Consider the following 18030-nt stretch of genomic DNA (forward strand, 5'->3'; position numbering starts at 1 on the left):
TTTCTTTGAAGGTCACCTTGGAGCACGCCCTGCTGCTGTGCCAGAAGTACCACTTCCGGATGCAGGCGGCCTGCGAATGGCTGGAGGACGCCGTGTCCTTCCTGCAGGAGGCCAGCCTGGGAGTGGACGTGGAGAACTACGAGGAGTGTCTGCGGCAGCAGGGCGGCATCATGGCCACCGAGCAGGAGTTCCTCATCCACCTGGAGGAGCTGGAGACTTTCCTGCCCCAGCTGGAGAACCTGGTCAACCCGACGGCCAAAGGCCAGCTGCGGGTGAGCGTCGACTCGGCCAAGCAGAGGGGCCTGGAGGTCCGGGATCAGCTGCAATGTCATCAAGATGTCCTTCAAAGGTAGTGCAAGCAAAAATGGGCGGGCGTTTATTTAGCTACAACGCTAATTAACAGGCATTCATTGGAAGCACATAAAACCATTAGTAGAACATTTTGTAACGTATGAGCATCAAGTGGTCTTAAATAATAATTAGATAAATAAATAATTAAATATAATTAAATAATAAATAATTAGATATTTAAATAATTAGATATTTTTTATTGATTTTTTTTCCCTTTTTTTATATAAAAAAATGATATAATAGGGCAAGAATAGGAGTTAAAATAAATATTTACATTACCTGTCATTCATTCATAATCTACTACTAAGAAGAATAACGATGATAGTAATAATAATAGGCTAATTAATAATATTCATTCATTCATTTTCTACCGCTTATCTTCATGAGGGTCGCCGGGGGTGCTGGAGCCTATCCCAGCTGTCTTGGGGCGAGAGACAGGGTACACCCTGGACTGGTGGTGGCCAGCCAATCACAGGGCACATATAGACAAACAACCATTCACACTCACATTCATACCTATGGACAATTTGGAGTCCATTTGGATGTTTTTTTGGAATGTGGGAGGAAACCGGAGTACCCGGAGAAAACGCACGCATGCACGGGGAGAACATGCAAACTCCACACAGAGATGGCCGAGGGTGGAATCGAACCCTGGTCTCCTAGCTGTGAGGTCTTAGTGGAACATTTTGTAACATAATCTTATTGTTGGATGAGCATCAAGTGGTCGCTTTTGTAAAGAACACCTACTTTGGGCTGCATGTGTGGGTGTCAGTGGCGTCACTAGGCCTATTTTAGGGGGGCTTCTGCTTTTCAGCCCCCCTAAAATGTTATTAAATCCCCCTAAATAATTTGCTATTTTTTATTGATTTTTTTTCTTTTTTTTTTTACAAAAAAAATTATATAATAGGGCAAGAATAGGAGTTAAAATAAATATTTACATTACCTGTCATTCATTCATAATCTACTACTAAGAAGAATAACGATGATAGTAATAATAATAGGCTAATTAATAATATTCATTCATTTTCTACCGCTTATCCTCACAAGGGTCACGGGGGGTGCTGGAGCCTATCCCAGCTGTCTTGGAGCGAGAGGCGGGGTACACCCTGGACTGGTGGTGGCCAGCCAATCACAGGGCACATATAGACAAACAACCATTCACACTCACATTCATAGCTATGGACAATTTGGAGTGGCTAATTAACCTAGCATGTTTTTGGAATGTGGGAGGAGTACCCGCATGCATGGGGAGAACATGCAAACTCCACACAGAGATGGCCGAGGGTGGAATTGAACCCTGGTCTCCTAGCTGTGAGGTCTGCGCGCTAACCACTCGACCGCCGTGCCGCCCTAATGAATAATATTTCCTAATGTCTACTACATTCATTCATATCCTGTGCATCTCCATGGGGCACCTAGTGGTGGGGTGTGTTCCCTGAATGCAGCGGCAACTTGTGTCCCAGGAGTTGTGATGCACCTGAATGCACCATTTTAGAAAAAAAACAGCAGTTTGCTACTTTTGATCCTGCTTGTTGGTCCATTATCTGACCGGAATAATTCCATGGTGTCCAAACCCTAAAAGAACCAATCTCAGAACCAATATCAATCTCAACATACTATTTTCTTTGTCCATTTCTGTTCAATATTTTTGAGAAAAGCCACGCATGCACGTGGAGAACATGCAAACGTCACACAGAGATGTCGGAGGGTGGAATTGAACTCTTGTCTCCTCGCTGCGAGGCCTGCACGCTAACCGTGGAGCCTACCATTATACTATTATCTTGTTCTAACTGACGTAAATGTTGCACGTTTCTCCTTAGCTGCGTGGCTCAGTGGAAGTCTTACCAGGAGGCCAGGCAGACCGTCATCGAGATTATGAACGAAGCTGAGAAGAAGCTGACGCAGTTTTCTACCGCCAAAGCGGCAACAAGCCAAGAAGCCGAGGACAAGTTACGCAGCCACCAGGTGGGGAACAATGAGGAACCCGAAGTGAAGTTGGGTCAACGTGTCGGCGCTTCCACCTTCCTTTTCGTTTCTAGACCCTGGTCTCACTCGTCAACGGCTTCCAAGAGAAGCTGAGCGGTCTGGAGGAGCAGGCCGCTCAGCTGGAGCAGGTGGGCAGCGATGCCAGCAAGGCCACCATCAGTCGTTCCATGACCACAGTGTGGCAGCGATGGACCCGACTCCGCAGCGTCGCCCGCGGGCAGGAGCGAGTTCTGGAGGACACGGCGCAGGAGTGGAGGACCTTCAGGGAGAAGGTAAGCACACCCGGATGATCTCACAGCAAAGCTTTACAAATGCGGTCGTTGTCGTAGATGGTGAAGGTGAGGGCGGTGGCTGACGAGCTCCGAGGCCGGGTGCCGGACAGCGCGGTGGAGAAGGCCTCCAAGGCCACCCTGCAGTCCCTGCTGGAGCAGCATGACTTGCTGAGCCAAGACGTGGAGCGAGAGCTGTCGTCGCTCACGCTGCTGCGCCAGTACGCCCTCAGCTTGCTGCACGACGTGGAGGTGCCTTCACCCACCAACGAGCAGGACGAGCTCCCCAGCCTGAAGGAGATCAGAGCTGCGCAGGACCAAATGGAGAGGTACCGGGACCCCGAGGTGTTTTTAACGGTGAGATGTTCACTCTCACTTTTGTCTGCAGCCTCCTGACTCAATCCAGGACCAAGCGAGCTCAAGCAGCTATGGAGCTGAGGGACAGAGAAGAAGTGGCACGAGAGCTCAGCGTTGTGAAGGCATGGATTCAGGAGACCAGGGAGCTTCTCTACAACCCCACACCGGACATTGACGCTCTGCTTCAGGAACTGGAGGTACCTCTGCCCGACATTGCAGGAGCTCCCAGAGTTTTCGGAAACATCAGCATCCGTGTTTCCGTTACGCTTAGGTGGTACATGGAGATGTGATCACGTACCGTCAGAACGTGGACAAATTAGCAGAACGGCAACAGAGCAAGTACCTGGATCTCTACACCATCCTGCCCTCGGAAATCTCCATGCAGCTGGCCGAGGTCTCACTGGCTTTGGGGGCCATTGAGGATCAGGTGCGACTTATTTGCCAACATCCGTCTGTGATGCGGTTTTATGACTTTTCCTTTGCTGCCTTCATGCGTTCCAGGTTCTATCAAAAGAGAGAGACATCCAAAAAACCAGAGACATAAAAGAGGACTTTAGCTCCAGGATCCAAGACGTCTCTGAGAAACTCAAAGCCATCTCTGCTAAATTCAAGGAAAAGTCTCCAGAGGTTGACCAAGCCAAAGAAGAAGTCAAGGTATCCTACTGGGTTTTCAAAGTCTGGCACTATCAGACTCCAGAATCCAGTTAGGGTCTCCCGAGTCTCTAGTTCTGGAATTTTATGGTTACTCTGTATGAACTAAAAAAAAAAAAATATTTAGCAATGTTATATATTATTTTCGGCACGGCGGTCGAGTGGTTAGCGCGCACCCCTCACAGCTAGGAGACCAGGGTTCAATTCCACCCTCGGCCATCTTTGTGTGGAGTTTGCATGTTCTCCCCGTGCATGTGTGGGTTTTCTCCGGGTACTCCGGTTTCCTCCCACATTCCAAAAAAAACATGCTAGGTTAATTAGCCACTCCAAATTGTCCATAGGCATGAATGTGAGTGTGAATGGTTGTTTGTTTATATGTGCCCTGTGATTGGCTGGCCGCCCGAAGACAGCTGGGATAGGCTCCAGCATGAGGAAAAAGCGGTAGAAAATGAATGAATGAATGAATGAATATATTATTTTCTTGCGAAATGAATTCCCTGAAATGTATTGGCCTATTCCACACTTTGTGACACCGAGTAACACCGAGACCTCACAGCTAGGAGACCCGAGTTCGATTCCGCCCATCTCTGTGTGGAGTTTGCATGTTCTCCCCGTGCATGGTTGGGTTTTCTCCGGGTACTCCGGTTTCTAATTGTAACTTGTAAATTTTCCTTTCGGGATCATGACTGCACTCCCCATAGTTTTCAAAAACTACAACTTTATTTGTTGTTTCTCACAATAATCCAACTATTTCTACATCTAACTAATATGTCTTTTTTTCTTGAACATTTCAACTTTACGCTGCTTTAACGGTTATGAAGATTTTAGTTCTATAAAATTCCATAATTTCCAAAAACTTATTTCTCAAAAAAATGACAACTTTATTTTGTTTTGTTTGTTTCTCGTGAAATTATGACTTCACAATAACAATAAAAAAAAAACTATTTCAACTCTATGCTACTGGCACGTCGGTCGAGTGGTTAGCGTGCAGACCTCACAGCTAGGAGACCAGGGTTCAATCCCACCCTCGGCCATCTCTGTGTGGAGTTTGCATGCGTGGCTTTTCTCCGGTTTCCTCCCACATTCCAAAAAAAACATGCTAGGTTAATTAGCCACTCCAAATTGTCCATAGGTATGAATATGAGTGTGAATGGTTGTTTGTCTATATGTGCCCTGTGATTGGCTGGCCACCAGTCCAGGGTGTACCCCTTCTGGGATAGGCTCCAGCACGCCCACGACCCTCGTGAGGATAAGCGGTAGAAAATGAATGAATATTTTCCTTTGGAAAAAAATGTCCTGAGAATTTGTATTTCTTGTGTTTTTTATTTTTTCATGCAGAGTCTAGCCAAGGACCTGGACAGCTGTGGCACCACACTCGCCGAGCTGGATGCCAGCGTGCAGGAGTTTGGCCGCCGCAACCCTCTGCTGGCGAAGCAGCTTAGCGACGCCATCGGCAAGCTGTCCGAGATGCACCATCACACCAGCCGGCTCGCCGACTGTCGGAACAACTGGCTCAAAAAGGTTTTGATTGGTCTTTAAGTCTGTCACAGTCCGATCGTATCAGGCTCTGTTCAGGATGTCACTGTTCTCTTGGTCCTGCAGGCTGTTTGCTATTTGGATGAGTACCACGAGATGATGGACTTCATTGTGAGATGGTCAGAGAAAGCCAAGAGCCTGGTGAGGGCCAATGTTATCTGGAACTCGTCGGTTCACCTACAGGAGCAGATACGGGTGTACCAGGTGGGTTGCAAACTCAAGCACATTTGTGGAACATCTATGGTAGTGCAGGACATGGTAGCATAGGTGTCATACTGATATAGTATAATATCCAAGTATTATAATTGTTTATCGTGAACCAGAGAGGGCCACATCGAAAATAATTCATAACGAAACAACACATTATGTTAAATAATAATAATAATAATAATACATTTTATTTGTATAGCGCTTTTCAAAATACTCAAAGACACTTTACAGAAGAATGGATTTGAATAAAAGCAAGTAAACAGAGTAAAAGATACATAAAAATCCAACATTCATTGTTTAATACACGGTTAAAACATGAATAAAAGCAAGGCGGGGCACGGCAGTCAGATATAAAAAGTTTAGACATTAAAAACAGATTTAAAGATGTGGGTTTTTAGTTCAGCCTCCCAGGTGTAAAAAGGCCCCCCGGGGGCAGACCTAGGACACGCTTGAGGGATTATGTCTCACAGCTGGCCTGGGAACGCCTTGGTGTCCTCCCGGTGGAGCTGGAGGAGGTGGCCGGGGATCGGGAAGTCTGGGCTTCCCTACTAAGACTGCTGCCCCCGCGACCCGGACCCGGATAAGCGGAGTAAAATGGATGGATGGTTTTTACTTGTTTTTTGAAGGTGGGAAGGTCAGAGCAAGCACGGAGTGAATGGGGGCAAAGAGTTCCAGAGGGTGGGGGCAGCGAATGAGAAGGCTCTGTCACCCCAGGTTCGGAGCTTGGTCTTACAAAGGAGTGCCAGGAGGTTGGAGTCTGAGGAGCGAAGGGGATGTGGGGGATTATGTGGATGGAGGAGGTCTGTGAGATATGGGGGGGGTCAGATCATGGAGGGCTTTGCAAGTGATGAGAAGAACTTTGAAGTGAATGCGTTGGGGGATGGGAAGCCAGTGGAGGTTTTGGAGGACAGGGGTAATGTGTTGACTGGAGTGGGTGGAGGCGGAGTTGTGAATATATTGTAGTTTGTTGAGGGTTTTGGACGTCTACCGTAGAGAATACCGTTGCAGTAGTCCATTCTGGTTGGGATGAAAGCATGGATGCAGGGATTCAGCGGCAGAGAATCTAAGCAATGGACGGAGTCGGGCTATGTTCTTAAGATGGAAGAATGCAGTCCGGGTTGACTGTTTGACGTGGGGTTCAAATCAAAGGGTGGGGTCCAGGAGGATACCAAGGTTGCGGATGAGCGGGGATGGAGTGAAGGGTGGCGCTGTCAAATTGAAGATGGAAATTATGGGTGGGTGTTGGGATGTTTTTGGGACCGATGATGATAATATCTGTTTTGTCACTATTAAATTTTGTTCCATCCAAGTTTTGATATCAGCTAAGCAGTTGGTGAGCGTGGAGTAGATGTTGGAGGTGATGGAGGTGGTAGGAATGTATAATTGAATATCATCCGCGTGGCTGTGGAAATCGAGGCCATGTCGACGGATGATATTTCCAAGTAGAGGATGAAGAGAAGAGGACCAAGCACCGAACCTTGGGGAACACCTTGAGGTAAAGGTGCTATGGAGGAGCAGCAGCTATTTATGTGCACGAACTGTTGAAGACCTATATAAATCACAATTATTAACAGTTAAAAAAATATTCCCTACAGCCAGATTTGTACAACCAACTCCATAATAATCCTTGTTTTTTGTTGTGAATTGTTTGTTGCCACGGAGATGAGAGGTGAATGGATCACACACAGGAGTAGAAGTAGAAGTTTGGTTTCTCCCCCTTGATGACTCTTATACGTTCATTCCACCCAGGCTGTCCTTCGAGAGTCCCGCGAGCTCCACGGAGACCTGGAATCAATGGCAGAGAAAGTGGAGCTTCTGTCGGAGGTTTTGCAGGTGGAGTCCATGAGCCAGCAGGTGTGTGAGCTCAGCCGACACGGCGAGGAGCTTCAGCAATGCATGAAGACTCGGCTGCAGAGCTTGGAGGATGCCGAGAAGGTACAACATGCTGCGACGCCTGCTTTATCATTGTGTTGTAATAATAATAATAATACATCCATAAATCAGAGTATGGAAGCTCTGGAGTGTGAGGTGCAGGCCTTGCATGTTGCTTTGGAGCAGGTCCAAGCCACGCTGACGTCACCAGAGCTGGCGCGCCAAAGCCTTAAAGAGCAGCTGTTTCAGAGACAGGTAGCCTCCAGAAGTGCCCGTGACCGCTTTGCGCTTCGTAAATGTAACCCTCTTTTCTTGGGGGGGCGGGCAGCGTTTGTTGTCAGACATGGAGAGTTTCAAGCAGCAAGTGCAGACAGTGCAGCTGTGCCAGAGCACTCTGCAGGTCCCCGAAGAGGTGATGCCCAACCTGGCCATTTGCCGCACGGCTCTGCGGCTGCAGCAGGATGCCAGCCACTTGCAGCACGTGGCCATCCAGCAGTGCAACATCCTGCAGGTGAAGCCGCAAGCATCCGGAAAGTCCGGATTTTGTCCTCTTGAACAAATCCTGTGATGTTTTTTCCCAGGAGGCGGTGGTGCAGTACGAGCAGTATGAACAGGAAGTGAGAGACCTCCAGGGGCTGATAGAGGAAGCACATCGTGTCATCCAGGACCGCCCCATCACCACAAGCAACATCCAGGAGCTGCAGGCCCAGATCCTTCACCATGAAGTAAGCGCCACGCTTGTTACTTTATTCTGAGAGGCCCTCAATGTTAGACTTTGAAAACGCCTTGGCTAACATACATTGTTACTTTATACTGAGAGGCCCTCAATGTTAGACTTTGAAAACGCCTTGGCTAACATACATTGTTACTTTATACAGAGAGACCCTCAATGTTAGACCTTGAAAACCCCTAGGCTAACATATATTGTTACTTCATACTGAGAGGCCCTCAATGTTAGACCTTGAAAACCCCTAGGCTATCATATATTGTTACTTTATACCGAGAGGTCCTCAATGTTAGACCTTGAAAACCCCTAGGCTAACATACGTTGTTATTTTATACCGAGTGTCCCTCAATGTTGGACTTTGAAAACCCCTAGGCTGTCATGCATTGTTACTTTATACAGAGACCCTCAATGTTAGACCTTGAAAATGCCTAGGCTAACATACATTGTTACTTTATACCGAGAGGCCCTCAATGTTAGACCTTGAAAACCCCTAGGTTAACATACATTGTTACTTTATACCGAGAGGCCCTCAATGTTAGACCTTGAAAACCCCTAGGCTAACATACGTACATTGTTACTTTATACCGAGAGGCCCTCAATGTTAGACCTTGAAAACCCCTAGGCTAACATACATTGTTACTTTATACAGAGAGGCCCTCAATGTTAGACCTTGAAAACCCCTAGGCTAACATACATTTTTACTTTATACCGAGAGACCCTCAATGTTAGACCTTGAAAACCCCTAGGCTAACATACATTGTTACTTTATACAGAGAGGCCTTCAATGTTAGACCTTGAAAACCCCTAGGCTAACATACATTGTTACTTTATACCGAGAGGCCCTCAATGTTAGACCTTGAAAACCCCTAGGCTAACATACATTGTTACTTTATACCGAGAGGCCCTCAATGTTAGACCTTGAAAACCCCTAGGCTAACATACATTGTTACTTTATACCGAGAGGCCTTCAATGTTAGACCTTGAAAACCCCTAGGCTAACATACATTGTTACTTTATACCGAGAGACCCTCAATGTTAGACCTTGAAAACCCCTAGGCTAACATACATTGTTACTTTATACCGAGAGGCCCTCAATGTTAGACCTTGAAAACCTCTAGGCTAACATACATTGTTACTTTATACCGAGAGGCCCTCAGTGTTAGACCTTGAAAACTGCTAGGCTATCATGCATCATTGCTTTATACCAAGAGACTCTCAACGTTAGACCTTGAAAACCCCTGAGTTGCGTGACTATTATAGCTGGATAATTAGGAGGTATTGGGCTACTTGGAGGGAGGCCCTCAATGTTAGACTTTGAAAAGCTGCGTTATAAACCAACAGGAGCTGGCTCAGAAGATTAAAGGCTACCAGGAGCAGATGGCCTCACTCAACTCCAAATGCAAGATGTTGGCGGTGAAGGCCAAGCACGCTACCCTGTTGCTGACAGTGAGCGACGTGGAGGGGTTGCCTGAGCTCGAAGCGGAGAAGATGGCGTCGGCACAGGCTGTAATGGTAGACGAGTCCCGACACACTTCCATCTTTTTTTTTTCGAATTCACTTCAACTGCTCCCTCCTCCTGCGCTCCCTCACTCGGCAAGTCTGCTTTCCTCATTTGTTGTCAGATGACGGCCGGCCGCTGCCACACCCTCCTGTCTCCTGTCACGGAGGAGTCTGGGGAGGAGGGCACTAACAGCGAGGTGTCCTCGCCTCCTGTGTGTCGCTCTCCTTCGCCGGTCGCTCACAGTGACGCCGCCAAGGTATCTCTGTCTTATTATTCTTTCTTTTCTCTCGACTGAGATGCCCTTTCATCGAAATATTTTCTCAGGCTGGAAGAGGTTCACTCAAAAGAGCTCCAGTCCAAGAACTGTACGACCCTACGTTTGAGTCTGTGGCCAACTTGGACGACTTGCAACGTTCATGGGAGACGTTGAAGAACGTGGTACGTGCCCTCACAGCACTTGCAGGTATCAGCCAAGCATTGAAAGCGGTTACATGAGGTCACTTTTTGGTTTCTGGAAAACAGATCAGCGAGAAGCAGAGATCCTTGTACGAAGCTCTGGAAAAGCAGCAGCACTACCAGGCCTCACTGCAGTCCATCTCGGCCAAAATGGAACACCTCGAGGCCAAACTCAGCGAGCCCTTTGAGGCTGATAGGAGTCCTGATAGCCACATGAGGAGCCATGAGGTGAGATCATAGAACCTTCTCTTCTCTTGGAGATGCAGTATAATGAAGTATCTACAGCATATTTTCCAATGACATAACCATATGACATAACCATATAATCCAAATATACACAATAACAACAAAAACCTTTGGCCACAGTCACTAGCAAATGCGCACGCAATGGCTGGTTGCAGTTTTGGTTATGTTGACAACCACTTATGTTGACGTCAGTCAGCCACATGTAAAATAATGTATGTAAAATAAAAAAGAAACCAATATATTTAATCATTTAATTTCAAAAATTAAAAAAAGGCCTCTCTAAAAATAAAAAATAAATTATACTTTCTGCAGTTGAGGCAATACATTATTGAGGACATAATTTAAGCATGCTTAATACAAAATATAATAAATACAAAAATTACTTTTTGTAAAATCTTTTGTAAAATATTCATTCATTTTCTACCGCTTTTCCTCACGGGGGTCGCGGGGGTGCTGGAGCCTATCCCAGCTGTCTTCGGGCGAGAGGCGGGGTACACCCTGGACTGGTGGTCATCAGCCAATCACAGGGCACATATAGACAAACAACCATTCACACTCACATTCATACCTATGGACAATTTGGAGTGGCTAATTAACCTAGCATGTTTTTAGAATGTGGGAGGAAACCGGAGTACCCGGAGAAAACCCACGCATGCATGGGGAGAACATGCAAACTCCACACAGAGATGGCCAAGGGTGGGAATTGAACCCTGGTCCTTCTAGCTGTGAGGTCTGTGCGCTAACCACTAGAAAAAAACCTGACCTGTCCTTTGCAGGGTCTGATCCAGGAGCTCCAGAGCGTGCAGGACGACATTGACAAGCTCCAGACGAGCTTCAGCGACGATCTGGCCGACGCCTCCGCCGACTCGGACATGGCCGACCAGCTGGCCATGCAGTCTTCTCTGGCTGTTCTGGCCGAGAGGATGGCCACCATCCACATGAAGGCCTCCGGGAAGCAGCAGTTGCTGGAGGTAGAACTTGGTCAGAATGTGGTCATGCCACAGGAGCACGTCATTCAACTGAGGCAGAGCAGTAAACCACCCACGCAGGAGGGATCTGTGTTGCTAACCACATTAGCATACATTATTTACAGATTATTCCAGAAATTCATGGGATCGGTTCCCATAATAGCCTGCAATAAGTCCAGAATTAGCCAACTGTATTTGTTTACAATGATTATATATGTTATATATATATGAAAGGATGCTCCGATGGCCATTTCCATTTCAGCCGTAGGGTTTTTGTATCCTTATTAAAACATATCGCATCTTGTCCTACTCTTTGAACCAGAGATTTATTTATTCCGTTGGGGGTTAGGTGCTTCTTCATCTATTCTGTATCGGTGGTTAGCAAGCAGCTAACACAGTTAGCTAGTTTGCTAGCCGTCATTGACCGTAACAGGAAACGGTCGGAAGGAGCTCGATTCACAATGGTCTACAGCCAATCAGGACAAGGAATACAGTGGGCGGGGCTCTGTTTTTGGCTCTATATTTACAGTAGCTGGCTATTGGTTCCTAATACTTGGTTCCTTGAACAGGAACATAAACAAATACTTAGACCAGGTGGACCATGAATATATACTACAGTAAATATGGTGGCAGTAAATATATGAACACGCAAATGCGCATTCATATGCTTTTTTAAAAAAAAAAAATGTCAAATTTTGAAACCGCAAATCCGAATTAATGCTATTGAAATGATGTTATATTTTCTTATTATGTTGTCATCAAATTTCTCAAACTTTTTTTTTTTTCAATATTTTGAATTTAATCTTTAGTTCTGCTAAGTCTTACATTTTTTTTGGTTTTCCTGTTAAATTATATTTTTTCAAAAGGCGGGCCCCCATGCTGCAGCTTGAACACTCCTGGTGTTGCTCTTTTCAGCATGCACCAGGTCCTGCTGTGGCCCCGCCCACTTTTTGCTCAGTGCTTTGACCCCCCCCAAACACCATCCACCAATTGAATCGTGCAATTCAGACCCCACCACCACCACATATAGATTGCAGTCCTGCGGGAAACATATTTTTGTATCCTGCTATTCTCACCGGATATCACAAAAGCTTCTAAAAGATCCTTTGAAAGAGTTGCAAAGGTGTGTGTGTTCTTGCCGCAGGAGTGTGCCAGTGACCGCCTGGAGGGCCAACGCCAGGAACAGGCTCTGCAGCGTTATCAAACCCAGGCAGAGGAGTTGGATCGCTGGTTGGCTCTGACACGGAACGCCGCTGTTCCCATCCTGGAAGAACAAGATGGAGAGGAGAGCGACACGGAGTGGCGACTCATGGAATGTCAGGTCAGCTTTTCAGCTTCTTGCTCTTGGAGAATTGATGATGAGTAAAACGGGGGCAGGTAAACAAGACTGGACAGTGACTTGGCTCGCTTCTTAGCCGCACGAGCACTGCTCCTAAGAAGATTATGTCAGCGTCTCTGTGCGTCGTCGGGTGTTGTGGCTGACCACGAATAGATCCCGCTGTTGGGATTGGTGACAAAGCCTATGGAATATCCTTGACTGTGAGGCAGTGCAGGAACATCGGGCGCTCTACCTCAAAAGAAAGTATCTGTATTCCAAACAAGCTTCTCCGAAGCGTGGCTTTGCAATTTTGGTACTGCAGAGCATGGAGGGATTAGTCGTTATATGTCAGAGGACTCCAGGCAGCACGGCTGGGCCGACGATGAGAATAATGGGAGAACCCTGGCCGGTGTAGACGGGGAAGGGCAGGTTCTATTCAGACCGCTGCCATCCGTTGTGCCTTCAAGAAGAGGAGATGCTGTAGGCAGGCGGCGCCATGTTTGAGCTGGCTTCTCTCTTTCTGCTGCTGCAGAACATGTTGCTGGACATCGAGGAGAAAGTGCTGGCCCTCTCCGAGCTGTCCGTGCACAGCGAGAACCTGCTGCTGGAGGGCCGCGCCGAGACGCGGGCCGACGTGGAGCGGCTGGCCCGGAAGTTGCGGACGCTGAAGGGCGGCCTGCTGGAGCTGCAGAAGATGCTGCAGGACAAGCGGAACAACATGCAGGTTTGTTTGTTGACGATGATCTACGGTGTCTTGATCTTCATCCAGGTCATCAATGCAATTATCATATTCATATTCATATTCCCTGAATATAACACCACATCTGTCTGGTAAATCATATTATATGTCTTTACTACAGTTGTTATATATTATACCCGTTACTACATGGGGGGATCTCACTCTAAACTTGGGGGCCACTGGAGCTCGGGTCTGGGTGAGACTGGGCCGCATAAGGTTTTCCAAAAAAAAACAAAAAAAAACGCATTTATTAAAAACAAATAAATTAAAAAAACTGTGCTTTGGTTCCAATTTTCTACAAGAAAAGCTCTGATAAAACATTCCACTGTTAACAAATCAAAAATAAAGAAAATCAATCAATCAGTTATAAATAAATAAATATTATAATAATAATAAAAAGGCAAATAATAAAAACTTAAGAAACCACATATAGTTGGTGGGTAGACAAATTATTTTTTTTCAGATTAAAATGAACAAAGCATCATTAGAGCCCTGTAGACATGACAAAACACGACTATAGTCACATTTATACTCTTTTTATTTACAACATATTGCGCAACTGCAGGGTCTTGAGACACATGCTAACTGGCAAACTAGAGAGCTAGCGACCTAAACGGTAGCCTCCAAGTTATTTCCTTTCAACTTAAATAGCCAAAAACTTACCACTTCCACACGGATAGGGAGGATAACTATTAACAGTTATTTAACCTTTAACATGAACATGAATCAAACGTAATAATTTTTTCTGGGTACATGATACCATACAGCATCCGTATCAAACTTGCGCGGGCCGCACTAACATTAAACTTTCATTTTTTGAGGCGGGGGCCTCAAAGTAGTGTCCTGCGTGCCACATTTGGCCCGCGGGCCGCGTGTTTGAGACCCTACAGTGACCACCACAGCCCACACTTTGGGAATCACTGAAGTACATGATGCATTTATCCAGTTCATCATGTCCGAAAAGGAGTAGCCAGAAGCAGAATTTGTCCCAATGTTGCCGCTTCACAATGTGTTTAGTTCAAGTGTGTTGAAGTGAAGGAACTACGTATGTACAAGTTGTCCATTTCTTATGTTTTGTATGGTGTGCTCTTGTAGGGTTCCCTTCAGGAGCAGGAGGACAGCGAGTCGGACTCCAGTCTCTCTCAAAGTCCCAGCGTGCAGGACTGGGTGGCCCAGGCCAGGACCACACGCTCCCAGCAGCACCAGGACAGTCTTCAGAGCCAAAGGGTGCGTCTTTGCACGTTTAACCCGTCCTTTTCTACTTCCAAGTCTCCCTTGACGTGATGTCTTGTTGTCGTGTAGGAACTGGAGGAGCAGCTCGCGGAGCAGAAGAAGCTTCTCCAGTCGGTGGCCAGCAGAGGAGAGGAGATCCTCATCCAGCAGGCCTCACCCGGCGCCACCAAGTATACTAGAACATCCCGTCATTCTCATACAAACATCATTTATACATGGACATGTTTAAGGGGGGGGCGGCACGGCGGTCACAGCTAGGAGACCAGGGTTCAATTCCCACCCTCGGCCATCTCTGTGTGGAGTTTGCATGTTCTCCCCGTGCATGCGTGGGTTTTCTCCGGGTACTCCGGTTTCCTCCCACATTCCAAAAACATGCTAGGTTAATTAGCCACTCCAAATTGTCCATAGGTATGAATGTGAGTGTGAATGGTTGTTTGTCTATATGTGCCCTGTGATTGGCTGGCCACCAGTCCAGGGTGTACCCCGCCTCTCGCCCGAAGACAGCTGGGATAGGCTCCAGCACCCCCGCGACCCTCGTGAGGAAAAAGCGGTAGAAAATGAATGAATGTTTAAGGGGTGGGGCATGATGACATCATCGCCTTATTTGCATAATCCACAATGATACATTGTAATGAAAACACCATGTAGGAGAGAGGAATAACATACACAGCTAACATATCTTCTTGTTTGTCTTGGTTTCATTGCTAACGTTTTTCTCAAGCGTTACCATTCCACACTTCATTCAGCAGTCCTTGAATGCACCACAAAATGCACCAGAAACCATAATCAAGGTTAATTACTTCCACATCTGACTGTGCTAAGTCATTTCTACGACTATCCTTATGTCATATTTTGGTAGTTACAACACAGAAAACTCATTTACTACCTCCTAAATCCACTTTTAAATATTGTTAGAGCCCCCCCCCCAGATATGAAATGACACTCCTGCTACCCAATATAGTAGACATAAAAAAACAAAATTAGAAGGTTCCTTGTTATTTCCAGTTTCTGTAACGTTCTTCCTGCGGCGGCTGCTGTCTCATCACGTATCATATCATCACATGTCTTTGAATGCATCTTCTGAATGCCTTGTATTTGTATTTGACTTCTTTTAACCGTTTTTCATGCTTGGAAAAAACCCGAAATCTGAAGCGCAGTGAGACAAGGGACGACTGTAAATTGAACTGTAACAGACTCATCTATACCATTTCACTCCCTTTTTTGGCTCTAATTAGACTCTGGCTGTCAAAAAACGAAACCGTTACGCTAGCCAAGTATAAGAACAAGTTAACCAATCTATTAGTTCATAGTAAAAAAAAAAAAAAAAAAGATATATAACATATTTTCTAGACTATAAGTCGCTCCGGAGTATAAGTCGCACAAGGCCAAAAATGCATAATTAGGTAAAAAAAAAAAACATACATAAGTTGCACTTTTTGTGGGTAATTAATTTTCCAAACAGACATTACGCCATCTTGGAAGGCAAGTTCTAACATTAATAAAAGAATAAAGAACAGGCTGAATAGGTGTAAGATATGCTAACACAATGCTTATTCAGCTACACAAAAAATAAACATGAACAGAAAAGTTGTCCAGTGTTTATGGAACATAAAATTTTTTTTCATGTATAAGTCGCTCTGGAGTATAAGTCACAGGAACAGCCAACCTATGAAAAAAAGTGCCACTTATAGTCCGGAAAATACAGTACTCGCTAACTATAGCAAGGAGCACTGTGATCCCTCCTGCTACATTGTCTTATTCCCATGTGTATGAGTTTATTCTCGACCAAACGGTGAATGAGTGGTTAGCATGTGGTTAGCTGAATTGTTAAATGAGTTTTGTGTGTGTACGTGCAGCGCATCAGAACCATTTTCAGCGGCGACTTTGGCCGAGAGGGAGGCCGACGGCGCACGGGAGCAGATGAGGCAAAGGTGGGAGAGCCTCAGTCTGGAGCTCAAAACCAAACTGGACCTGATGCAGAAAAACCTGGAGCAGGAACACAAGCCACCGGTAGGACGTAAAAGCAACTATTCCAAAAAAGACAGGAAGTGAGCAAGAATTGTGTTTTTTTTTTTTTTTTCACAGGTTTATTCTTGCGCGGCTACGCTTTTGAAAGGAGAACATCAAACCGACGCGTCGTCACTGACGCGTCTTTATGACAGCTTCAGGATGAGCATGGACGTGATGGCCTCTCAGGTTTGTCCTTCATCGACGCCTTGCATGAATCTCCTCATGGAACTTTGCACTGAGTCTTTTCTGCACAGCCTGGCGGCGGCGAGACCCAAGCGGCGCTGACGGAGCAGCAGCTCTACACAGCCGTGTCGTCCACCTCCTCCTGGATGGACGCTGTGGAGACCCACGTCTTCTCCGGCTCTCTCATGCCGGGCGACAACGCGGAAGCTCGGCTGCAAAAGCAAGAGGTACACAAACAAAATAATGGCACCTCCTTCTTCAGGCAACGACGGGGAAAAAAATACCATGGCATCTTTTCTGCAGATGTTGAAGGAGGATCTTCGACGCGTGAAAGAGGAGGTGTCACTCAGCCAGGCTTCGCTCGCAGGGTCCAGCGGGTTGAGGCAAGAGGAGCGGACTCTGCTCCAGGACAATCTGGACTGGCTGAAGGAGAGACTGGGGGCTCTGGACAGTGCCCTGGGTCAAAGCTGTGACCACTTGAGGACCAGGACTCAGGAACTCTCAGCCTATCAGGTGGGTTTGATCCAAACATGCACTCTATCTATCACTCTATCTCAGTGTTTTTCAACCTTTTTTGAGCCACGGCACGTTTTTTTTTACATTATAAAAATCTTGTGGCACACCACTAACCAAAAATGTTCCAAAATGTCACCACGACCTCACACGTGCGTCAAAAAGTCCATCGGAGGAACAAGGTAGGTGTTGCCACACGGACCAATATTACATTGCTATGCCGGTCTTTACACCACAGACACGTTTTTATCTTTCCGAATGACCTTTCGGGAAACAATGGTATCCATAGAAAGGAATATTCCAATCTCTTGTCTACATGCGCCGTGAAAATCAAACCAGAATAGTCAATAGGGCATGCCCAGTAAAACGTAAACATCAACATCACGTGATAGCGACTTCCTCGAGTTGTTCTTTCACTTGTCGGAATAACTCCTTATTGCCAGTTTTCCGTTCATCCAGTCTTGAAATTTAGTTTGAATCCAAAAACAAACTTTGCTTAGTCCAGTGCCGATTGCTGGCCTCCATTTTTAAAAGTGAAGAACGTCTGGATCTGCGTCTTACGTCATATCTGAGCATGCGCTGAAAGAACGCACCCGGGATCAATTTAAACAGGAAAAAGATCAAATTCAATCTTGCTAATATTTTATATAGATATATATTTTCTTTTTTAATAAAACTGCACTTATGAATAAAGTATAGAAGGGTTTAGATTCTGTTTCACGAAAGCTGCTTGCCAACCGCCAATAAACAACAGAAGAAGAAGAAGGCACCCTGGCAACTTTCCGTTTGAGCGGGTACAAGATACCTCAATCTGATTGGTTAAAGGAATATTCCATCTTTCCGTTTGAGCAAATAAACCAAATGCAACTGGAATATTTGGGTCCATGTATACTATTGACATAAT

The 18030-nt window shown here is 46.0% G+C and overlaps 1 protein-coding gene across 3 annotated transcripts in view; it reads left to right on the forward strand.

Annotated features, from left to right (window-relative positions):
- The window catches only part of syne1b (spectrin repeat containing, nuclear envelope 1b), a 104133-nt gene that overhangs the window by 56174 nt on the left and 29929 nt on the right, over positions 1-18030 (forward strand). For all 3 annotated transcript variants that reach the window (XM_078799050.1, XM_078799051.1, XM_078799052.1), the window contains 26 exons: positions 12-349; positions 2172-2316; positions 2391-2609; positions 2667-2935; positions 2995-3160; positions 3235-3390; positions 3465-3617; positions 4953-5135; positions 5217-5354; positions 7110-7295; positions 7365-7487; positions 7561-7743; positions 7814-7957; positions 9301-9471; positions 9582-9716; positions 9785-9898; positions 9983-10144; positions 10939-11133; positions 12275-12451; positions 12981-13172; positions 14283-14414; positions 14490-14590; positions 16277-16430; positions 16506-16616; positions 16685-16840; positions 16917-17126. In XM_078799050.1, the coding sequence (XP_078655176.1) occupies positions 12-349; positions 2172-2316; positions 2391-2609; positions 2667-2935; positions 2995-3160; positions 3235-3390; positions 3465-3617; positions 4953-5135; positions 5217-5354; positions 7110-7295; positions 7365-7487; positions 7561-7743; positions 7814-7957; positions 9301-9471; positions 9582-9716; positions 9785-9898; positions 9983-10144; positions 10939-11133; positions 12275-12451; positions 12981-13172; positions 14283-14414; positions 14490-14590; positions 16277-16430; positions 16506-16616; positions 16685-16840; positions 16917-17126 (4413 nt within the window). The remainder of the gene's footprint in view (positions 1-11; positions 350-2171; positions 2317-2390; positions 2610-2666; positions 2936-2994; positions 3161-3234; positions 3391-3464; positions 3618-4952; positions 5136-5216; positions 5355-7109; positions 7296-7364; positions 7488-7560; positions 7744-7813; positions 7958-9300; positions 9472-9581; positions 9717-9784; positions 9899-9982; positions 10145-10938; positions 11134-12274; positions 12452-12980; positions 13173-14282; positions 14415-14489; positions 14591-16276; positions 16431-16505; positions 16617-16684; positions 16841-16916; positions 17127-18030) is intronic.

This window comes from Doryrhamphus excisus, linkage group LG19 (genome assembly GCF_037039965.1).
Source record: "Doryrhamphus excisus strain RoL-2023G ecotype Guam linkage group LG19, RoL_Dexc_Guam_v1.1, whole genome shotgun sequence".
In the NCBI taxonomy this organism is placed as follows: domain Eukaryota; kingdom Metazoa; phylum Chordata; class Actinopteri; order Syngnathiformes; family Syngnathidae; genus Doryrhamphus; species Doryrhamphus excisus.